This window comes from Colobus angolensis, unplaced genomic scaffold, assembly GCF_000951035.1.
Source record: "Colobus angolensis palliatus isolate OR3802 unplaced genomic scaffold, Cang.pa_1.0 Scaffold14, whole genome shotgun sequence".
Lineage (NCBI taxonomy): Eukaryota > Metazoa > Chordata > Mammalia > Primates > Cercopithecidae > Colobus > Colobus angolensis.
The window spans coordinates 17,761,436-17,786,314 of record NW_012114488.1 but is presented as its reverse complement, the minus strand read 5'-3'; the positions used below and the strand labels follow the sequence as shown (position 1 = coordinate 17,786,314).

Below are 24,879 nucleotides of genomic sequence, written 5' to 3'. Positions count from 1 at the left end.
GAGACAGGGTCTTGCCCTGTCACCCCAGCTGGAGTGCAGTGGCATGATCATGGCTCAACCTCCTGGGCTCAAGCAATCCTCCCACCTCAGCATCTCAAGTAGCTGGGACTACAGGTGCAAACCACCATGCCCAGCTAATTTTGTACTTTTTTGTAGAGACAGGGTTTTACCATGTGGCCCAGGCTGGTCTCAAATTCCTGGGCTCAAGTGATCCAGCCACCTTGCCCTCCCAAAGTGCTACCCACTGTGCCCAGCCAGGTTTGAATTTTGACACAATGTTAGCTCTGAGATTTTAAGCAAATCACTAAAAGTTTGTCTGTAAAATGGTATCAATTCCTACCTTATAGAGTTGTTGTGAGGAATTAAAAACAATTTAACATGTATAAAGCCAATGACTGGGACACAAGAATTCAATCAGCACTACTTCCTACATATTTTTGTGTCATTCTTGAAATCAGAGTATTAAGACACTGATTTCACTTTTTAATAACCGATATATATGAAGTAAAATATCTGTAAGTGGGATATTCTTAAAATTCTGTAATTTACCATTTTAACTAGTCCATTTGGCATACCAATCTTCTTTAGAATGGGCGATACAATGAAACAAATCAAACGTTAGCCTTAATGATGAAACTTTACAACATTAGAATGACACATCAGAACACAAAAGGAACTTGAGTCTCCAGCATATTTTCATAAAGCAATAGATAAACAGAGCAATACAAATGGTGAATAAAAAGATGGGGAAGTATCCAAATATCCCCTTAAGTATCATAAGCTCAAGAGCAATAGTCTTTCAATTCTCAAGATATTAAAATTCATGAGATGCAGAAAATGAGTGATATTTGAATTTGTCATGTTCTCAGAAAAAAAGACCCATGGACTTCATTAATTCATTTAACGAATATTTGCTGAGAATCCACCATGAGTCAGGCATGTGTTAGGTGTTAAAGATAAAAGGTTAAGCTAAAGCAAACACAGTTCCTGTTGTGGTAGAGTTTCTAGGTTACGATAGGATTTGTTTTGGTCTAGGATATTTAATCTAAATCTAAAAGATGAGTGGGCATTAATTAGGTGGCAATGAGGGGGAGACAAAAACATCGGCACAGTTGAGGAGGGGCAAACAGAGGAAAACAGCATGTGCAAAGGTCATGCCAGTAAAGACAATAAAAAATCTGAAAGGCCAGCCTAACCAAAGCACGGAAAACAGAAAATAGTGTCCGAGACATAAGTACAGACCAAATCATGCAGGAGCAAAAACTCAAGTTAAAATTTTAGCCTTTGTCTTATGAACAAGGAAGCCCATCAAATAATTTTAATTTCTCAGGACACATATTTAGGTTTCATTGATTTTTCTCTATTTTCTATTTACCATTTACTTGATTTCCACTCCAATCTTTATTATTTCTTTTCTTCTGTGTACTTTGGGCTTAATTTGCTTTTCTTTTTCTAATTTCTTAAAGTAGAAGCTTAGGTCATTGATTTTAGTGCTTTCTTCTTTTCTAATGTAAACATTTAATTCTATACATTTCCATCAAAGTACTCCTTTAGCTGCATTCCACAAATTTTTTAATTTTGCATTTTCATTTCCTTCAGTTAAAATTTTTCTTTTTTTTTTCTTTGGCCTATGGGTTATTTACAATTATATTGTTTAATTTTCCAATATTTAGGAACATTCTACTTTTCTGTTACTGATTTATAATTAGGTTCCATTTTTGTTAGAGGACATTCTTTGTATGACTTGAATCCTTTTAAATTTACTTAGACTTGTTTATAGCCAGAATGTAAACTGCCTTGGTAAATGTTGCACACATACTTGAATGTATATGCTGCTATAGTTGGCTTCAGTGTTCTATATAAATATTTTCCAATATTTAGGAATATTCTACTCTTCTGTTACTGATTTCTAATTTGGTTGGTTCCGTTTTTGTCAGAGAACATTCTTTGTACAACTTGAATTCTTTTAAATTTATTTAGAGTTGTTTTTATAGCCAGAATATAAACTGCTTTGGCAAACGTTCCACATGTACTTGAATGTATACGCTGCTATAGTTGGCTTCAGTGTTCTATGTAAGTAATTTGTTGATTGACAGAATTGTTCAAGTCTTCCACATTCTTACTGATTTTCTATATACCTGGTTTATCAACTATTGAAATAAGGGTGTAAAATCTCCAACAATAATTGTAATTTTATTTACTTCTCCTTTCTATTCTCCAGTTTTTAGTTCAGGTATTTTGAATATGTGTATAATTTATAGACAAATTATACCACCTCACATACACTAGAAGAACCGTATAAAAGTATAGTCCATTTCCCCTCCCACTACATATAATTTTGTTGTCATATTTTAATTCTATCTATAGTACAAACCCATACACATTGTTATACATTTTCCTTTAAGCAATTGTCTTTAAAACAAGAGAAGTCTTTTATATTCATCTACATATTTATCGTTTTCAGTGCTCTTTATCCCTTTGAGTAGGTCCAGATTTTCATACAATATAATTTTCCCTTTGCCTGAATGTTTTCATTTAACAGTGCTTGTCTGTTGCTGATTAATTAATTTAGCTTTTATATCTCTTTTTTTCATATTCATTGTGGAACAATATTTTAACTGGGTATAGAATTCTCAATTGTCAGTTTTGTTTCCTTTAAGTACTTTAAAGATTTGGGTCCACTATTTTCTGGCTTGCATTGTTCCCAACAAGAAGTCTGTTGATTTTTTTTATCTTTGTTCCTCTATATGTAATATGTCTTTTTTCTCTGGCTGGCTTTAATATTTGCTTTTTATCACTGATACTAAGCAATTTGATTATAATGTACTTGTTGTAGTTTTCTTTCTGTTTCTTGTGCCTAAGATTCACCGAGCTTCTTGGATCTGTGGGTTCATAATGCTTATCACATTTGAACATTTTTTAGCCTTTGTTTCTTCAGATTTTTTTTGTTCCCTCCTCTGCCATGCCAATTACATGTATGTTACACTGTTGAAAGTTGTCCCACAGTTCACTAGTTCTCCTTTTATAAAAAACCTTTTTGTTTTCTGTTTTATTTTGCACAGTTTCCATTGCTACATCTTTAAGTTTGCTAATCTTTTCTTTTGCCTAATGTCTAATCTGCTCTTTATTCCATCCATTTTTCACCTTAGATGTTAGTTACACTTTTCATCTCTAGAAGTCTAACTGGGATCTCTTTTTTATATTTCTTTGTCCCTTCCCAATCAGCCTGGGCTTCCTTCTGTCATTCTGAACATATACTGCTTTAATGTTCTTTTAATTTTATGTAATTGTTATGTTTACTAATTCTTTCATTTGTGCCATTTCTTGTTCTGTTTTTAACTAATTTTTCACCTCATTATGGGACTCATCTTTGCATATCTGGCAATTTTTGACTTGAGTGCCAGGCATTGTGATTTTACATTGCTAAACAATTTTATTTTTATTCCTCTAAGTATTTTTAAGTTTTGGTCTGGGACACAGTTATTTGGAAACAGCCTGGTTCTTTGGAGGCTTGGTTTCATGCTCTCTTAGGCTAGATCACAACAGCTTTTCATCTAGGGCTAATTTTTCTCCACTACTGAGCTACCTTTCTGAGTATTCAACTCAATGTTCCAGCTATTTCAAGGTTTCTCCACTCAAGATACAGGGAATGTGAATTAGTATTAGCCCTATGTGAACCCTAGGAATTGTTCTGCCCGCTTATTTCCAACGGTTCTTTCCTCAGTGTTACTTAGTTTCCATGAATTCATGCAAGGATCAGCACTCAGTTTAGGCTCATGAGGAACTCCCTAAAGATTTACAGAGTTTTCTTTTTGCATACTCTCTCCTCTTTGGCATTCTGCCCTGCAAATTGTAGCTGTCTGATCGTCCAAAATTTCTAACTCTGTTGCCTCAACTCAATGTGGCCATTGGGTTGTGCTTGGACTCTATTCATTAGAAAGGTGCCATTAGGTCTAGCCTACCCTCCAGGAGAGGGGCTTACACACGAACAGGAGACAGAGATCACCGGGTGCCATCTTAGAGGATGCCTACCACAGATGCTGTATTCTGATGTAATGTCTGAGAATGCTTGTGCAGTACACACAAGTGTTTATCAAATATTTCTGGCTTTCTCTTTTCCAGAAATTGAAATTCCTGGCCACCTTATGATTACTTGGAGCCCATGTGATTAGTTTTAGTCAGTGAATTATAAGCAACCATTAATTGCTAGTGCAAGACCCTCCTGAGCTTTGTCTCTACCACAAAAACCAGAAATGTATCTCACATCATAAATAAAAATCAACCAAAATTAGTTCAAGACTCAAATGTAAGACCTGAAACTAAAACTACTAGGAGAAAACAGGAAAAAAATTCTCCACAACATTAGTTTGGGCAATGATTTCTTGGATACGACCCGAAAAGCACAGGAACAAAAACGAAAGTAGACAAAAGGGATTAACCAAACTAAAAAGCTTCTGCACAGCAATGGAAACAATTAATAGAATGAAGAAACAACTCACAGATTAGGAAAAGATATTTATAAACCATACATCTGCTAAGGGGACAACATCCAAAATACATAAAGAACTCAAACAATTTCACAAGAAAACACATAGCCCAATTAAAAATGGGCAAAGAATCAGAACAGACATTTCTCAAAAAATACATATAATGGCCCACAGATATATGAAAAAATACTCAATATCACTAATCATTAGGGAAATGAAAATTAAAAAACATAATGATATTTATCACCTCACACCTGTTAGAATGGCAGCTATCAAAAAGATAAAAGATAAATGTTGGCTAGGATGTGGAGAAAAGAGAGCCTTTTTAACACTGGTGGTGGGAATTAAATTAATACAGCCATTATGGAAAACAGTATGGATTCCTCAATCAAAAATAGAATCACTGTATGATCCAGCAATCCCACTTCTGGATATATATACAAAGGAACTGAAAAAAGTATGTCAAAAAGATAGCTGCACTCCCATGTTTACTGCAGCATTATCCATGATAGCTAAGATATGGAAGCAACCTAACTATCCATCAACAGATAAACAAATACAGAAACAGATAAAGAAAATGTGGTATATATACACAATGGAATACTATTCAGCCTTAAAAAAGAAGAAAATGCTGTCATTTGTGACAACATGGATGAACCTGGAGGACATTATGCTAAGTGATATTAGCCAGCCACAGAAAGATAAACACTGCATGATCTCACTTATATGTGGAATCTAAAAAAGTCAAGCTCATAAAAGTAGAGAGTAGAATGGTGGTTACCAGAGGGTAGTAAAGCTGGAGGGTGAGATAGGGATAGGGAGCAGAAGATGTCCAAAGGATACAAAGTTTCAGCTAGGAGGAATAAGTTTTATAGATCTATTACACAGCATGGTGACTAGTTACTAATAATATATATTTCAAAACTGCTAAAAGGGTAGATTTTTAATGTTCTCATCACAAAAAAATTCTGAGTATGTGAAATGACAGATATGTTAATCAGATTGATTTAATCATTCCAGAATGTAAATATTTATCAAAAAATCAACTGTACCCCATTAATATACACAATAATTAATTTAAAATCAAATAAATAAAAAACTGGACCAAATAATGGCAGATCATCAGCCTGAGTGCCAGAAGGGGGATAACATAAAGCATAGCCCCCTGACACCCTCAATGGACATGCATCATGTACAAAAAAAAAAATGTGTTGTTTTACACCACTGAGATTTTGGGGTTGATTGTTACCATGGCACAACAAAGTTTATGCTGATGTATACAGACTTTGGTCCAGATTTAGGTACCGCTATAACAAAAACCTAAAATATAAGTCACCATACCTAAGTGGCCAAGGAGCAATTAACAAGGAAAAACTGTTGTGGAAAGCTAAAAGGATAGTGATCTGTGTCACTCAGAACAAACCTATCGGGAAAAACCTTTGGAAAACTCTGTGATAACCTAGAAGGAATTTGATTTAACTAATGAATTTAAATGTTGGGAGAAGAGGCTGGAAAACAGTAACATGTCAGTTGCTATTGTTTGTCAAGTTATATGAGAAAGAGATGAGCTCAGAAATGGCGGTGTGTGCAAGCAAGAATAAAAACAGAGCACCCACAAATTTGAACTATATTTCCATGACAGCTTACAAAAGCTATAGAATAATTTTCTTCTAAAACATTTTATTCCCCTTCAGAACTCTGCACCACGTTTTCAGTGCTTTCCCGTACTGAATGTGCTATAGATGAGTCTAAAGTAGTCCAATTGTGTTTTCTTCATCCCACTCCCATGTTAATTTCATGCCCAGGTACCTAAAAAAATTCTCTCTTTATTCTGAAAAGTTGAATGACTTAATCAGGTTACGTGTCTTGGTGTTGATTTTTCTGTAGAAATTGTCCTATAGAACATAGTGTGTATCCTTTTAATCTATGTATTTTTCTTCCTTTATTTTTTATATCAAGCACATTTCTTCCTCCATTTGCTGTGGGCACATGTTAATCTTATGTTGAGTCATCTTTGTCTCCTCCATACATATTATTTTTAATAACTTTCATATCTTTGGGTTTTGCCTAGTATTCTGTCATTATTTTAAGCCTTTCCTCTACATTATAATTTGATGTGCATCTCTCTAGTCTGCTTCTTAATGCTTTTAAAAATTATTCCTTTAAGTACTTTAAGGTGGATGTTGTCTTCAGTTAATTTCCTTAGTTCTTTTATCTCCATTTTATTTCATTTATTCATCAAATATTTACTTACTATCTACTATATGCAAGGTACTATCCCTAGTAGTGGATAAAAACCACAAGACTCAGCCCTCATAGAGGTGGATTCTTATTATTTTAGTATCTTGTCTTTAAGTTCCTGTTTTATTGCATTCATATTCTTAAGTTCTTCTTCAGCACAAAGTATATACGATGAATTTTCTTTTTTCCCCTCTTAGGCTAGGTTTTACCCCAAGGTCTTGTATTTTATCCATCTTTTACATCTTTCTTCCTTCCTCTCCCCCTTCCCTCCCTCTCTCCCTTCCCTCCCTGTCTTTCTTCCTTCCTTCAATATTAGTAGTCCATAGGATTCCCAATGATTTTTTTCTCTTTTTCATTTTTGGCATGTGGAATTTTGTTCACTCTATTTGCTCTGTATGGTAGTCAGCTATCAGTATAATAAAACTGCACCCCAAAATTTCAGTGGCTTCAACCAAAAACATTTCTTTTCCTTATAAGATTCTGAATAGCCCGTTGCAGTTCAACCAGTCTCAACTTGGCTAACCTGGGTTTGCATATATGGAAGTTTTGGAGTGGCCCGTGAGGCTCTACCTTGCTTGACTCTTAAGCAGAACTGTCTCTTAGTCTGATTCTCTACAGACTGGAGTTATTAGTAAGACATGTTAGGACTTTTCTTTCCCAAATGTGGCTTCTGGGGAATAATGATTGGGACTGCATGAAGGGTGGGACTCTGCAAAAGCCAGTGTATCATCTCACCTAGCACTGATAACACACTGATACAGACCTATTCACATCACTGCCTATAAACTGGACCAAGACTTGCAAATTTTAGAAGCCTCAGACTTTGGGACTTTAGCATCAAGACCTAAAGTGCCCAACTCTACCTCTACTGCTGACCCCATACTCAGTAAGCAATTAAGAATAAATCCAGCCTACAAAAATTTACTGACCAAAAGCTGCCTATTACCAAAAGATATAAAATCCATTGCAACTTTAAACCTACCAGCTACCAGAGAAATGTAATAGTAACTACTACATGTCTTGGTGGGACAACAAAGTGTTCTAATCAATTGAATATTACAGTTCATATTAGCACATATTCATAGTACATACCATATAACTTTTTATTAAACAAAGAAAACTTCTTAGAGTTTCGTAGTTCTTCAGAATTTTTGTGGAAAATATTTTATTAAAGAAGTACTTGAGTTCTTAATTAAAATCTGGTCTAATTTGATCAATAGAAGTGTGTATATTTTAATGTTTGACAATTTTAAGGAGTTGGTAGTTGTCATAATGTCTAATTTTTTAATCTTCTCCTCCTCTACCCCATCTAAATGCCTACTGTTAATCTCGTCTCTTCTATCAGACTTCTATTTACTCATCTACATCCTCAACCACTGAATCCTATTGCACTTAAAAGTCAACGCCATACAATTCTTGAGTATTTCGCGTGTATGTCTTCAATCAGATTGTAAGCTGTTTGGTACTGGATCTATGCCTTAATTTCTTTTTAATCTTCCCAGAGAGCCTACAAGTTAATTTGGGGAGTATACAGCGTTTAACAAATACTGGTGGGGTCTGTGATCTTAGCTTTGCCATTTTTGTCAAACTGTATAATTACTTAGTTCCAATTGTGCCCTGACATGTCTGTTTCTCTGAGGTTTCTCTTCGCTCAACGCCATTGTTCATTTTCTATTAGAATAAAGGTCCTGTTGGACAGAGATGCTAACGCAGCGTCCCGTGGATTCTGAATAAACGGACTGATCCACTGCCCAGGGTGTTGAGGCTGTGAACAAAAATTAAACCTCTGATAGCCTACGAATAGCTTAACGACACATATTTAAAAATATCACTCCAAAGCCTAGTTACCCGCCAGTTAGTTACCCCGGCCTCCGGAGCTGCCGATGCTCAAAGATGTTGACAAGGCAGTTAGGAGCTGCAGTCCAGAGGCCCAGTCGCTATGGTAACGGTGAGACGCAAGTGCACTTGCGCGGCCTTCTGACGCAAAACTTTAGCCTGAACCTAGGGACGCGCTTAACGACGGCAGCGGCTTGCGGCAGCAGCGTGACTTACGGCAGCCCTCTAGTAGAGCGGCGTTGCGGGTGGAATGCAGAAGCGGCCGCGGGCTAGCAGGCGCACGGAGCAGGCTGCGCACCAGTATGACACAGTCGGTGGTCGTACAGGGTGAGCTACGCCGGGCGGATAGAGACCTGGTCGCCGCGGAATCCAGCCGCCTTGTTTCCTGCCTAATGTCCTATTCTCTTTCCTTCCTCTCCTCCGGTCGCAGTCGGCCAGTGCGGAAACCAGATCGGCTGCTGCTTCTGGGACCTAGCACTAAGGGAGCACGCCGCGGTCAACCAGGTACCCGCCCGCAGCCGCGAGCCCCCTCGCCTGTCAGCTAGGTCTTCCAGCCTCTACGCAGGAAATACTCGACTTGAGCTTTCATCTGACCCGTTTAAGATGCATGGGATCTTCTCTGTAAATAACGTAGTGGTTTTTAAACATGTTGCTGTCAGACGCACACTAAACTAAAAGAACACTGGCCGGCGACCTTAGTCTTAACATTTTTCCTGATTCTCAGGGTCTCCTCTTTATTGGTGTTCGTGTGCAGAGCAGTAAAATTGTATATGGGAAAGTACTTTGTAAAATAGATAACACGTGTGGTTATTGTATTCCTTAATTTAACCAGCCAGCTTTTAAAAAGATCACCAAGAATCCAGAAAACGCTCATTTGATGGACCTGTTCTACAGTCCTATGGGTGAAACCCTTTCTTTAGCACCTCCTACTGAACTTTATCTGTAGATCCCATGGCGTTTACTCTTCTAAGCAGATTGGGAAGAATCAGGCTCCGCATTTTGTGATACTTGCTTTTTCTTTTCAGGGCTTCATCCTAACCATTACAGTATTATGTAATTGAAATTGAAAGAACTTGATTTGGGCGAGAAGCAAAACCTAAATGCTATTAACATATGTTTTTCTTTTTAGAAAGGAATTTATGATGAGGCAATAAGCAGCTTCTTTAGAAATGTGGACACCAGGTAAGATGGGATTAAAGTCTGTCACAGTGTGATGCTTTAAGTTTCAATAGCTTGGGAGATAATTCTTCAAAGGGTAATAAAAATACCAGTAGCTGCAAAGTTGTGTTTTTTTGTTTCATTATTGAAAACATACTCATTCTATTAGATTATTAATATTACATCATCTTGCAGAACAAGACAACAGGTTTCCCTTTAGTGTAACTTCTTTTAACTTAACCTTGAGATAAGTTTCATTAAAGGAAAGCTGAAATTTTCCCAGAGGGCATCTTGTTAATGCATCCTTTAATAACTAACTTATGAAAGAAAAATATGTTGTTTACGTATATGCTGTAAGTATAAAAATATACTTAAAAAGGAGACAAGCAGTTGTTGGATTGTTTTTGTTTATTTGATAAAGAGTATATGTAAGTACTATATATCTTTTACCTGGAAGAGTAATTTAAGTTGCCGTTCAGGATATCTCCATAAGCTTTTAATATTAAATCATTAGGTTCATGCGATTTCAAAATACTTTATAAAACTGTCATGTGCTTAAACTGAAAAATATATACTTCATATCAGTCTTTAATCCAATAGGAACATCACTTCTAGTTTAAAATTGTTGGCTGGGTGTGTGAGCAGTTATCTTCTAGAGAAAGCTGATTAGTCCCCACTTCCTGGGTGAATTCCAGAGTCTATCTAGGGCACTGACTTGCAAACTCAGAAGTGTCATTGGCATCTTGAGATAAATTCAGTGCTCTCCAGTACAACCAGGTTAACCAAAGACCAGATTCTCATTTTCTGTCATAGGCACATTACATTAGTAGGAAGTCTAACTGAAAAGCTATGCAATAATCTGAAGGTTGCTTGGTGACCATGGAATCAGACCAAAGGAAGTTAGGTGTATTACTTTAATGGCTGGTATCATTTATCTTTATTTTATGGAGATATCTGTCATATAGACTATAGATTCCCTCTTATTTGTAGCCCAGAATATCCTCACCTCTAAATTCTCTTGGGAGTCTCAAATTTGCCTCTGTAATACTTCCTTTCAGACGCTTCTCTTGCTAAGTTCCTACACCCACGTCTTTACTTCTTGTTACCCAACGCTTACATTGAGTATTACATAGTTGAGACGCAGCCTGGGAGCTTTTCTTTCTTCATAAGGTGACTCTTCATCACTACAGTCTCATCTACTCTGTGTGTTTTATACTAGAACCCGAGAGCACTATTTTTTTCCCGGTAAGTTTAGCAAGCGGAGTTGTGGCATCTCGCACTTCTTTGTGTGTACTATGAACACATGCAGCATCTGTTCCACAGCTTAGTACAAAAAATCTTTTTCGAAGTAAGACCGTATCTTTGTGTACTCTTACCAAATTGTTACACCTTTTGAACAGCATGACAGGAATTTGCCTACAGCATGGGTTGGCATGCATATATTTTCTGTAAAGGACCAGGAAGTAAACATTTTAGGTTGTGTGAACCATAAAGTCTTTAGCACCACTTTTGATCTGTAGCATGACTGTGGGCACAGGCAATACATAAAGGAATGGGTGTGTCCATTTTTGAATAAAACTTTATTTAGGAAAACAGGCAGCTAGTTGGATTTGGCCTGACAATTGGCTGCCCTTCATATATTCTGTCTTGTGAACTGTCTTGGTTGACCCATATACTGCGTTAGATTTCAGTACTTTGGCAACTTATTTCCAACATGAAATTCTGAGAACAACCTTAGATACTCAGTGGTAAATACCAGTTATATCTGTTGATGGGTATTTAGCTGCAACAGGAAACCACATTAATGGTGGCTTAAGCAGTAAAGGTATCCATTTATCTCACAAATCTGGAAATCAGATGTTCTAGTTTTAAAGGAATGCCTCAAAGATCTAATACTATATATGTCCCACTGTCCATAAGTGTGCTGGCTTTTTGTACTTGTATTATTACTTCATGACTATAAAATGGCAGTCTCTGCTCCAGGAATCACATCCATATTCATGTTTGAGGCAGGAAAAAGGAAGAAGATAGGCGCCAACTGCATCTGGTCCTTCTTTAAAAGCTTCCCAGAATACTTCCCCTTTATCTCATTGGCTAGAACTGGATTACATGGCCAGCCCTAACTACAAAGAAAGCCAGGAAAATGACTACCTCACTTTTTCAGCCCAATGGGAGGTAAGCAAGGAAGAAAGAGATTAGGAATAGCTGTTGTGTCTGCCTCATCTGGCCTATAAGCAGTCTTATTATATAAATGGAAGTTAACTTTATTACCTGATAGCACTATTAGCCATGGAAGGTCTTATGACCATTTCTCATTTTTTTTATCTTTCAGAGTGGTTGGTGATGGTGGAAGTATTTCCAAGGGAAAAATATGTTCTTTAAAAGCACGAGTAAGATACATAAGCTTGGATTCTTATATAACATGTATTTTTTAAAGAACTATGCTCAGTAACTATCATGAGAATAAAACTTTAAACTTTTCAAAGTAGAAAAAAATTACTAAGCCACATTTAATATAAATATAACTAAGCAGACATTTGTCTCCACCTAACACATTGGGGGAAAAGCCCATACTTTAAAACACTGTAGTTAGCCTTTTTTCAGGAGAAATAGTGTCTAGATAAATAACAAAAGGAGCCTTCTTAACTCTAGGGACCTGAAATACTGCTAGTACGGTTTAATGTTTTATTCAGAGACATTGGAAGATTTATTTGCATCAAGGTTACTACCAGTACAAATCATGGAACCAGCCACATTGTAGTGAATAAAAACCGTTAACCATGTAAGTTCTCTTGAACCAAGTACTTCAGGTTCATAGCCCATATTTACAGTCTTATTTACAGTCTTAATCATTCCAACAATATTTCTGTGATTGTTTCTGTGTAACGAACTACTTTTTCTGATTTTTGATCAGTGATCTTTGACTATAACAGAAAAGAAAGTTGAAATGTTATGGAAGGAATTGAGATGCTAAGGATAAGACCTGGTGTAGTAGCTTAAACACTGGTGAGCAATACTTTTGTGACTTCTGGGAATCATCTATCTGCAATCTCTGATGTCCTTGGAAAACAAAATTTAGGGCAGAGATCATGTGCTTGCAGGCTGTTAAAAAATTGACTAACACAGTATGCTTTGTGATGTAGAGAGAGCGGGTATCCCAATCCAAATCATAGAGAAAAAGAGACTTTGACATTTCCTAGACTACTCCCAATTGACTCTTTTTCCTACAGCCATATCAGTAAGCAGATGGAGAGGTGGAGGAAACACTTAGGAAAACATAAATCAGCATGTTTTTGTAGCCTTTGACTTTTTTTCCGAGAATATACTCTTCCATTTTCTCCTTAGGAGCTCTTGGTATTGTGTGGTTGTGATCACTGATGAGTCCAGGCTTTACAAGATAGCTTGGTACTTGGGTCCCTCCACTGTGTTCAGTTTCTTAGGTTAGTAAATACTCAGAATTTTATAAATCATGTTACAATTAGGGAGAAACCAGGTGGCTCTGAAAGGAAATACAGACATCAAATCCTGGAACAGTTGTGACTCCAGACCTTGGATGCCTAAGTGAAGAACCCAAAATACTCTTCCCAAAGTTTAATTTCCAAAGGAAAAACAAGGGCCTGATATAACAAGGAAGGTCTGAAAGAGTTATATGTCAGGATTTTAATGTTAAGTGACTAGGGCAGTAATGATTCTATCAAAACTAATTTCAGGAGGTACCCGAATATCAGTTTGTATTTGCATATTGCTTCCCTTGCCAGGTAGCAGAGTAATTGAGGGTATAATTTATGTATGTTTAATCTTCCACATACCTCAATAAATCTATTTTGGAACAAGGCCAGTATGATCTAATTTGTTTTTTCTTTTATAATCTCACAACTTGTTGTACTAAAATTTGCCCATATAGTGAAGTCTCTCTTTGGTTTGTTTAGGTGTTAAGTCAGCATTTGAAGTCAAAATTGCATATTGTCAGAAATATCCTTGAAAATACCTAACATTGCCAAACTTAATCCTATAGAGTCCTCTGTATGTAAAGTGTATATATGATTGCTCTATATAAAGGAGCACATTTGTAAAACATAGTTTTATAGTCTTTATAATATACTGCTATGTTATTTTAATTGTAAATCTTAAAGTAGCGTGGTTAATTACACAAATGATTAAACTCACTGCTTAATGGTAACAGAACTGAAAGCCATAAACCAAGCACTTCTTCTGCAACACTGAATCAAAGAGTTAACAAATCATTGTTTAGTGTACCCTAAGAATTTGTTTCAGCTTTGCTTTTTTAATTAACTCTACTTAGTTTACTTTTTCACTTTTCTTCCTCACTGTAGAATATATGGAAAGTACAGGGAAGTGGGAGGACGGGACATAATCCTACTGCCAAGCTATCCCTGCTTTACGTTTTACTAGATTTTCTTCATCTTTTTTTCCTGTTTTTTCTTTCCATAATTAATTTTGTGTTTTATATTCTCATTTCTTCTTAGAAACGTAGGTTTTCTGTCATGTCAGCTAACGTTTGTGGTAATGAATTAGACTGTGAATTACTTGGGGGAAAGGACCATGTTGTCATTTTTTACATCTATCCAGTGTCTTTGCTTTGCACGTAATGGTCAATTTACTCATTTGAATTGGGCAGTTTTGGGCTGTGGTTCATAAAGAGCAGCATGATTGTTCCTGGTATGCAGATGCATTAATGCATCCCATATTTATTGAGAACTTATTCTGGTTAAGGATGCCTTTTACATTTCTGAGACCTTGTTAGAAATTCAGTTGAGGGGATTATTCTTGGGCTTTTTCCCCCCAACTAGGCATTTTGGAGTAGGATAAAAGAGTTTAGAATCCATTTTTTAATTGGATTCCACCTTTCAAACAGAGGGAAATTTTTTTTAATTTTTACAACAGATTCTACATGAAGATTTTAATTAAGCTTAAACTATCAAGAGAACAGTGCAATATTCAGTGCATAAATTATTTTCATTTACATAGTGAATAACTCTAAAGGAAAATACATTAATTATATTTTATTTTTCTTTCTCAGGCTGTCTTGATTGATATGGAAGAAGGGGTAGTGAATGAAATTCTGCAGGGACCACTGAGAGATGTATTTGATACAAAACAGCTCATCACTGATATTTCTGGCTCAGGAAATAATTGGTGAGAATACACAGCGTAAAAATTGAATATTTTCTGAAAAAAACGAGCAATCTTTTCTTCATTGTGAGAGTCCACTGATGTGAAACAAGATGTAATTTGCCACATAATGCTAGGCCTTTGAGCCCACCACCTTAATAAATGGTGGCTCGGAAGCCATCTGTACTTACTCCTAGTTCCTTCTAACTTTTTTAAAGAAAAAGATGAATTATGAAAAATTAATTCGCTGAATTCCTTTTCATAAATTGATTCTTGAAGAACACTAAATAGTGACAAATGTTTTAAGTATTTCCATTAACTGTTATCTATGTTATTTGTCTTGCTCTCAAGTTGTCCAGTTGGTCAGATGTAATAGAATTGGTAGAGATGCAAGCCAGACCAGTATCCTAGCATTCAAGCTGAGCCTGAGGCTTTTTGGGCCCTTGAGTATATAATGGTCTCTTCTCTTTACTGTGAAAAAAGCTTCAACAGTGATTACTTAAGAATTCACGTTGAGACTGTTGCTGTTTTTTAGAAATTAAGTAGCTCCTTGTTATTTGCAAATCTCTCATATTCATTATTTTCACTATTTGCAGCCAGTCCCTCAGGTTCATAATGTGGAATGATGTATAATTTTACTAAAACATAAATTTGAATCTCGTGTTCCCAGAGAAGCAGCCACTTAGTACGTGAGCCCATCTGACCACCTAACTGCATTTTCACTAATTGTTGTGTAACTTATTATGTAACTTTTGAGTTATACCTGAAATGCATGTTATGGGAAATTTTTTTACTTTAATTCATCATAGTGATACTTTGCAAATTTGGACAACTAAAAAGACTTGCCGGGCTGCATGAATATCAATTTCTACCATGTGTCATTTCATCTAATAACATGATATGACCATTTTTTTCTCATATATGAAACCAGAATAGGTTTGTTTAAATTTTTTATTTTCAGTGTCTCTATAGTTTACCACATTTTGCTTTCTAATATGTAAAATCCACCACAATTCAGAGCTTACCTTAAATGGAGAGAAGAAAAAATTATGTAACTGAAATCTTGTTTTGTCGGAATTGTACCTTAAGAGGAGGCTAAGAAGATAAATTTAGAAAATCATAGTTTAATATTCATTACTAATGATCTTATCCACATATTTGAAGATTATAGATATTGAATATTTGTTTTCTATCTGGCATATTCACGATATTGTATGATTTATTTACATGAAACAAGAATAGACTTTAGCTCAATAAAAATACTTTTCAAATTTGTTTAAAATCCTTTTATTTAGATTAGAACTAATAAAAAAAATGCAAGGAATTTTTAAAATCCTTGTTCTTATTTTCAGGGCTGTGGGTCACAGAGTTTTTGGCAGTCTTTACCAAGACCAGATTTTAGAGAAACTCAGAAAGTCGGCAGAGCACTGTGATTGCTTGCAGTGTTTCTTTATAATACATTCCATGGGAGGAGGTAAAATTTTTCACTCACTTGCCTATAACAGTGTTAAAGCATAAGTTGGAATTCATTTTGCAAACATAAGTCTTGTTTTTAGACATGTGCTTGATAAAGATAGAACTATTCAGAGGGTATATAGTTTGAGTATATAAACATACACCTTTTTATCTTAAAATTTTGTGGTATTATGTCACTATTTTCTCTCTTTTTTTTTTTTTTTAATGTAAGCCCTCTTAAGAGTCAACAGAACTATACTGGAAAAATTTTTTTTCTTGTACCTTTAGTTTCTTTTACGGAACATGCAGCTACTTTTCAGGATGTATGAGCTTTTGAGGAATGCTGACTTTCTCCTCAGAGTTTGCCTGTACAGTCCTGTTTCCTAGAGTGAAGCATTTTTGACATCTTCATAAAGTATACTTGCCAAAGAATATCAATACCCTTTCTTTAACCATCTGCAAGCCTTTCTTGTCTCCAAAAAGAGAAAAAAAAGTAAAAGAAACTAGTTTAGTCAATTCCTTTAGATCATTTATTACATGGCAGTTAATTGACTTGAACTAAAAATAAATGATCAGCATTGCTTCCTTCCCCCAGGGAAGTCTATATCTTAGAACTGAAGTATTTTGCTCCCCTGTTCTGTAAAAATAGAAACAGAATGTAATTTGCTGATTTTTAAATAGGCTTACCAAATATTAAAAGAACAAAATTGTCACACTTTTTTCCTCCAACCTGAAATTAAGATTTTATATTCAGCAAGTTATATGTATGTACAGTTGATTTTTATACATATTATTCATTGACATAGCATTGTAAAATTAAAAGTTAAAATTGCTGTGTAACCATGTCTTTAAAAGACCCTCATAATCATTCAGTTAAGAAACAAATTTGTCTTTGTACTAGTATAATTAACCTACAAATTTGAGTTAGTTTTTTTAATTGATTTATAGTTCATTATATCTTTCTAAAAAATATCTTTATTACCCAACATCTCAGAAGAACATATTTACAATTCACTTAAAATGACAAAAATAAATATTACTAAAGATTAAAAGTAAAGTTCTTTTTTCCCATGTCTAATCCCTACTCCCTGTCCTCACAGATGGTCAGGTTTGCGGGGTCTTTTTATGTCTGTTCTTTCAGATACATTCTATGCCTATCAAAGCATGTATGTATATTTTTACATAAACAAGATTATCCAGTATATACTATTCTGTAATTTTTCCACTTTATCTCTTCCTGGAACATCTTTCCATATCAGCTGTCTGTCATAGAACCAATTATACAGTTTAAAGTGAGTTTGTTATTGATGGGTGTTAAGTGTTTATGGTGTTTAGTTTTTACATCCAATCATCAGTGAAAGTGTGGGACAAATACTTCTGCATTTGTGCCACTATAGCTTTAGACAGTATTCCTAGGAAGAAGATAGGACCAAAGCATATGTACATTTTAAATTTTGGCTGATATTACCTATACACCTTCCTACAATATTGTGCCAGTGCTTCTTACTGGCAACAATGTGTATGAGTTTCTATTTCCCTACACTAGCACCAACACTGAGTATCATGAGACATAAATCTATTACATGCAAAAGTATATCTAGTTTTAATTAGAAGAAAGGTTGAGCATCTTTACTTCTATTTGCAATTTGTATTTCTTTTATTATAAGTTAAATATTTCTATCCTTTGCCCATTTCGTGGTGGCATTATTCATATTTTTTGTTATTGATTTGTGGGAACTTTTTCTTAGAGAAACTTAGTCCTCCATCCTATGTATTGAAGGGTTTTTTTTGTAAGTTTGTCCTGTTATTTTGTTTATGGGTTTTTTAAGTATATATAGAAGTTTTGTTTATTTTTAATGAAATCAAAACTGTCTTCTCTGTAATGGCTCTGGTTTTTTAATGATGCTTAGAAAGTCCTTCTCATTAAAGATCACCCCAAGAATCTCCCTCACTTTGATGTAGTACTTTTAGCATCATAGCCTTTTAATATTTATCTGCATGGATTAGAACATTGGCTTTTAAGCTTTTTTTAACCAGAATAGTATGAAATACATTTTATATATCACAGTGCAGCATGCACACACGAAAAAATATATTAAGAAAACATTATTTACTCATACTACATCTGACATGTTGTTTTCTACTGTTTCATTTAAGAAAAGAAAACAGTACTAATCTATTCGTTAGTTTCATAGCCTGCTAATAGTTCAGAACCCAGTTTGAAAAACACTGGATTAGAGGATTCCAGTTTTAAGTTCTGAAAAATTTCTGAATTTATGTAAATGTAACTTTATGTATCAGAAAGGTACCTTTAATGAGATTCCTAGGGTTTCTGCTTTTAAATAAGTAGTGTTTCATATTTGAAAATTTTTGAAATTCAAGGTAGACATGCTTAATTGTAAATAATTTTAACTCTGTTTAAAACAAACTGCTTGATGACATGATAGTTTTCTTCATCATGAAGATTGCGTACACACTACACTAAAGCTGTCAAGTTGATTTTCTTAAGTTGGTTAATATCGAATGTAGACTGAACACTGTCTTAGTTGAATTTTTTACTTGTGCACATGCAGTTGGTTCTTGTGGCATTACATGCATATAACTTAAATATGAAAAGGAGTAAAATATAGACAGCCCTCCCAAACTCACTGTCAGAGCCAGAGATGGAATTCAGGACTTCATTTCCTGAATGTTGCCTTCATTTCCTTATCCAAAATTAGATTAGTTAATACATAATCACAGAAATAAGTTGAAAATTATTTTTACAAATATAAAATTCTGGCCAGGTGTAGTGGCCCATGCCTGTAATTCCAGCACTTTGAGAGGCTGAGGCAGAAGCTTGCTTGAACCTAGGCATTCAAGACCAGCCTAGGCAACATAGGTAGACCCTGTCTCTACACAAATTAAAAAGTTAGCCAGGCCTGGTGGCGCATGCCTGCGGTCCCAGATGCTTGGGAGGCTGAGGCAGGAGGATCGTTTGACCCTAGGAGATCAGGGCTGCATTGAGCTGTGATTATGCTGCTGCACTCCGGCCTGAGTGACAGAGCAAGACCCTGTCTCAAAAAAAGTAAAGTTTCAAATTCCTCACAATTATATTCTGAATCATTTATGCTAATTTTGTAAAACATTTTAATTCTCAGGAACAGGATCTGGACTTGGCACATTTCTTTTAAAGATGCTTGAAGACGAATTCCCAGAAGTATACAGATTTGTGACTTCCATTTATCCTTCTGGTGAGGATGATGTCATAACCTCACCTTATAACAGCGTCTTGGCAATGAAGGAACTTAATGAGCATGCAGACTGTGTGTTACCCATTGACAATCAAGTAAGAAATGACATTGGAACTTACGGATGAATGTCATGTATATTCAGTCCTGTATTATGTTTATGTGTTTATATGAAACATTCTCTTCACTTTTCAGCCTTCTTAGAGAAAAAATCAGTTTAAATTGTTTTTCTTTCTCTGTCCTAGTAGAATTATCATCTACATCCACTCTTCTTAATAGCTTCTCTCCCGATGTTTTTCCCTCAAAAGTCTTTATTTGACATCATTAGCAAAATCGACCTCATGGTGAATTCTGGGAAGTTGGGTACAACTGTGAAGCCAAAGAGTCTGGTTACTTCAAGTTCTGGGGCTTTAAAAACGCGGCCTAAGAAGCCCTTTGATGCAATGAATAATATTGTGGCAAATTTGCTGCTCAACCTAACGAGGTAATTCTATCCAGGGATAGTCGAAAAACTTTATTCTGCTTTTGGTGATATTTTGAATTTTTGTAGTCTCATTTTTTAGTTATTCTAAATGGTAGAAGCTGCTTCTGTTTTTATTTTGTCCTCTATCTTCTTTTCTTGGAGAGATCAAGCATAATTTTAATTTCTGTGACTCCAAAGTAGCATTTCCCCAAGTATATTCCATGGAATATTAATAGGTATCATATGATGTAAAAGACTTTGTGGTTGACACACTTGCGAAACACGTAGACAAAATTAAACATTTTTTAGCCGTGGAATGTCTTAATCATTTAAACCAACTAATCTGTACCTCCTTGTTAGCTGGACCAAAAGATTTCTGTGGCTTGTTGGTATCAGAGATTGCTTTGACATTATTATATTCTAGATTATAGAATATATTAAGCAGATTCTTGAGGAATTTAGTTGTTTCTACAGTTACTAATTATTGACCTATATGTATTTAACTCAAATATAAAGTTCATTTTAAATAGGATATTTTTATATGTGTAATAAGCAACTGTAATAGTATATTGGTTACACTTCAGATAATCCAGAAACAAGAATTACTGTAGGGCCAGGCATGGTGGCTCATGCCTGTAATCTCACCACCTTGGGAGGCCAAGGCAGATAGATTGCTTGAGCCCAGGAGCTAGAGATCAGCCTGGGGCACATGGTGAAATCCCATCTCTACAAAAAATAAAAAATTAGCCAGGCATGGTGCTGTACGCCTACTGTAGTCTCAGCTGCTCAGGAGGCTGAGCTGAGAGGCGGCGGTTGCAGTAAGCTGAGATCACACCACTACACTCCAGCCTGGGCAACCAGAATGAGACCCTGTCTCAAAAAAAAAAAAAAAATTTGGATGTTTTCTGTTATATTTTATTTTATACATTATTGTTCTGATACTAAATTTCACTAATATGGAAGAAAAGCATGTGTTCTACACCGAAGAACAGTGTGCAAAAGAATTTGAGAAACTACCTCCTGAATAAATCGAGCTACATTTAAAGTGTATAATTTTAAAATTAAACATTTTCTCATCATTTTAATCTTAACTTTTTAGCTCTGCAAGATTTGAAGGATCCCTTAATATGGACCTTAATGAAATCAGCATGAATTTAGTTCCTTTTCCTCAACTTCATTATCTCGTGTCAAGCCTAACACCTCTGTATACACTGACAGATGTTAACATTCCTCCTAGAAGGTAAGGTGTAACTGTTTCAATTTTTTGAGGCCTCATATTACTTTAAAAAATATTTTTAAGAGAAAAAAGTTTGCAATAACTCTAGCTATTTAATTGTATCATCTTACCTGTGAGAAGTATATAAAATACAGTTGATGACAGCCATTTTTCCATTAGATGAATGCATCTTTATTTAGAAGTAATTGTTGAAAAATGTCAGTATTAAACTATTTGAACTTGAATGATTAAATATGTAGGCTTATGAAAAGTCCTTTGAAGTCTGACAAACACATTTGAATCCTAATTGTCACTAGCTACAGGACCTTGGGCAAGTGACTTAAACTTTCTTAGTTTTTCTCATCTGTAAAAATGAAATAGTACCTACCTCATATACTTACTGGGTAGATTAAATGAGAGTTTGTTTTAAAGCTGCTATCACAGCCCAGCACCGTAGAAGAATTTCAGATGTAACTGTGTATGTTTTCCAGAACACCTTGTTCTATAAAACTGTATCATTGTTGAGCATGAAGAGTACATCAGTATACTTAACAAAAAATGTAGTTTTGAAAGATGCTCTTAGCATGTATACTGACAATGAGCTTGAAAAGTTCACAGTGGCATTCACAGTTGACTGAGGGCAAAGGTCCTGCCAAACTCTGTAAGGGGACAGTATGTAAATAAGAAAGGAAAAACTAAATTGGCTGAGTGCCGTGGCTCATACCTGTAATCCCCACACTTTGAAAGGATGAAATGGGAGGATCACTTGAGCCCAGGAGTTCAAGACCAGCCAGGGCAACATAGTGAGACCCTGTCTGCACTTGTAGTCCCAGCTACTCTGGAGACTGAAGTGGGAGGATCACTGGAACCCAGGAGTTTGAGGCCGCATTGAGCTATGATTTTGCCCCTGCACTCCAGCCTGGGCAACAAAGCAAGACCCTGTCTCTAAAACAGATTGAAAATAATTTTTTAAAAGTTTTTAAAGAAAACTAAATTAAAGATTCCTTTTTATAATTAAAGTTTTGACAAGATAATTCTGTACTTCAGGAATGTCGCAAGTGATATTGGTAAGTTTTCATCTAAGCCAACAGCAAATGACCACTTTGCCAACTAATAGATAGGACTCCCTTTCTGCATGGGATGCTGGTGACCTTGACTAAGCAGCATACCCAGTGTGTGCAACATGGTGATTATTAAATGTCCATTGGCATCAGCCTAGCATTGGAGTCTGTGTATTGTTAGATATAAACTTTGTCAGTCACCTTTATTTTCTTTTGTCTTTTATCTTCCAGTTAAAAGACTTAGGTTAAAAGTCTGCTTTTAGGAGCACTACTATGGAGTTTCATCTTTTATAGGAGAGCTTCACATTGTCCTTTGATAATTTCCTCCTGTTAACTAATTTATGATATAATATACTTTACAAAGTAATAGTCTTAATGTTACAGGCTTTTAATTAGTTTTAGTAGTTTGGATACTGTGAAATAAATAAGGTATACTGAACTAAGTAATAATGATACAAGTTTCAAAAATCAGTACTACATAGAGTTCAGTAATGCTACAGTCAACATTTTGTGGCTACCTGAAATCACCAATATACTGCAGAAGCTTTTTCCCCCCAGAAAAAGAAAACATTACATGATTTCTTCTCTTTTCATATCATCAAGATTGCTTCAAGAAAATTATAGTTGTTTAATATTTTTAGAATACGTATAATCTAGTATTTTGTTAGTGTAATATTTAGTGTGGTGTATTTACTTACAGAGGACTATCTTCATTTTAGTTATACCTAGAAGAAAGAAGTCATATCTTGTATAAACAATGACACCTTCATTGTTGCAGATTGGATCAGATGTTTTCAGATGCCTTCAGTAAAGACCACCAGCTGCTTCGGGCGGACCCCAAACGCAGTCTTTACCTTGCCTGTGCGCTCATGGTTAGAGGAAATGTACAGATTTCAGATCTTCGTAGAAATATTGAAAGGTTTGGTTTCTATTTTTAAAGATAATTTGTGTGTGCTGCTTGGGACAGTGTGGCATGGTAGTTAGTTAACAGCCGCCCTTCAAATTCTAACAATGCCACTTACTAAAGTGTGACCTTGAACAAACTACTTAGTCTCTTTGTGCCTTGTTTTCTTCAAGTGTAAAATAAGGATAGTAATAGTACATAGTTTTTATTTAGGAGTATTAAATGATATATGACATGTTTTATGAAAGTGTTCAGAAAATCATAGCTATACTATTTTTATTATCAGTGCCACCAGTACTACTACTACTACTACTACTAGTACTTCTGATTTTTGTGTTACTATTTCATTCTATTTATAAGAAAACTAGTCTGTTGATATTACAAAGTAAGGAAAATGATAGTACCTTCATTTGTTTATATCCCTAGATTTCTCTTCTTAAGGAATGAGTTTCTAGCTTCTTGAATCACCATCACAGCCAATTTAATGTTCCCCTACAAAATGTCTCTTAGTTCACTGTCAGACTGTACCATGTTACTGCCAATGGTAAAAAATAGATAACTTAGCACATAAACTAAGCAATTAGAATGATACCATCCATAATGTTCTGGTTTAACTAATATGAGCGCTGGTTTAACTAATATGGCAGACATTTTTAGTACCTTAGTTCTTACCTTTGAGATTTTTTTTTTTTTTAATCTCAGATTAAAACCATCTCTACAATTTGTCTCCTGGAATCAAGAAGGCTGGAAGACCAGCCTGTGTTCCATACCTCCTGTGGGCCATTCTCATTCCTTATTAGCTTTAGCAAATAACACATGTGTGAAGCCCACCTTCATGGAACTGAAAGAGAGATTCATGAGGCTCTACAAGAAGAAGGTAATTATTGTACAGCTTTGTAACTGTATGTGTTTATTTTGGTGATTTAAGATGTATTCTTAAAAATTACACTGTTACAAATCAGAGGTGATCTTTTCTATTATGTGTGTTCTGATTATAACTGAAGAGGAGAGGCTCGTACTACTTTTACTCTAAATGAGAACATTCATGAGTTTATGGGATTCATTCAATTTGACACAAGTTCTCTTTCAAGTGTAGAGCTGAATGAACTCTAATTTTAATAAGGAATATTTACCTTTTAGGATAGTCGTATGCATTAAAGTTCCTGAAATGGTAAACGTTACCCCTAATTTTTTAATTGATAGGCTCACCTTCATCACTATCTACAAGTTGAAGGGATGGAAGAAAGCTGTTTCACAGAAGCTGTGTCATCTTTATCAGCACTCATACAGGAATATAACCAACTGGATGCCACAAAAAACATGCCTGTGCAAGACTTACCCAGACTAAGCGTAGCTATGTAAAAAAGAAACCCTCAAAAATACTTTCTTAATTTCACATTATTTTTTCTGACCTTTCTTTTCAACATTTTTGTAATTTGGAAACCAGTTTTTTCATATTAGGAAATATTTTTGTCTAAAAGAGTGATTTCTGTTTAATCACAATTTGTTGGTAATACCAATGTGTGAAATTAGTGAAATCTTAGTACCTTAACTTCAAACATTTCTTTTCAGAAAAGTTCCCTTTTCTAAAATTGAGAAAACAGAGTTCTTGAATATTTTGCTGTATTTATAGCCTCATAAATTTAGGCATTTATGCACTGATAATCATGTCTTCAATTAAAATATTGTATATAT

At 35.2% G+C, this 24,879-nt stretch overlaps 2 protein-coding genes across 2 annotated transcripts in view; one reads left to right on the top strand and one right to left on the bottom strand.

The window, feature by feature from the left end:
• Positions 1–8,830, bottom strand: part of FAM229B (family with sequence similarity 229, member B) — a 14,252-nt gene extending 5,422 nt beyond the window's left edge. The window contains exon 1 of the mRNA XM_011935028.1: positions 8,577–8,830. The gene's annotated coding sequence lies outside the window, so the exon portion shown is untranslated. The remainder of the gene's footprint in view (positions 1–8,576) is intronic.
• On the top strand, positions 8,748–24,879 carry TUBE1 (tubulin, epsilon 1). The gene is made up of 12 exons (XM_011935029.1): positions 8,748–8,891; positions 8,995–9,068; positions 9,694–9,746; positions 12,055–12,112; positions 14,764–14,879; positions 16,208–16,329; positions 19,451–19,638; positions 19,849–20,024; positions 21,103–21,243; positions 23,059–23,199; positions 23,887–24,061; positions 24,388–24,879. The coding sequence occupies exons 1-12, from the start codon at positions 8,867–8,869 to the stop codon at positions 24,544–24,546; spliced, it is 1,428 nt and encodes a 475-aa protein (XP_011790419.1). The 5' UTR covers positions 8,748–8,866; the 3' UTR covers positions 24,547–24,879.

What these genes read in the sequence shown, in the direction of transcription:
- TUBE1 (XM_011935029.1), top strand. Translation starts at nt 8,867, where the DNA reads ATGACACAGTCGGTGGTCGTACAGG. An exon ending in TATGTTCTTTAAAAGCACGA is followed by an intron (nt 12,113 to 14,763) that starts GTAAGATACATA and finishes TTTCTTTCTCAG; the next exon opens with GCTGTCTTGATTGATATGGA. An exon ending in TGTTACCCATTGACAATCAA is followed by an intron (nt 19,639 to 19,848) that starts GTAAGAAATGAC and finishes TTCCCTCAAAAG; the next exon opens with TCTTTATTTGACATCATTAG.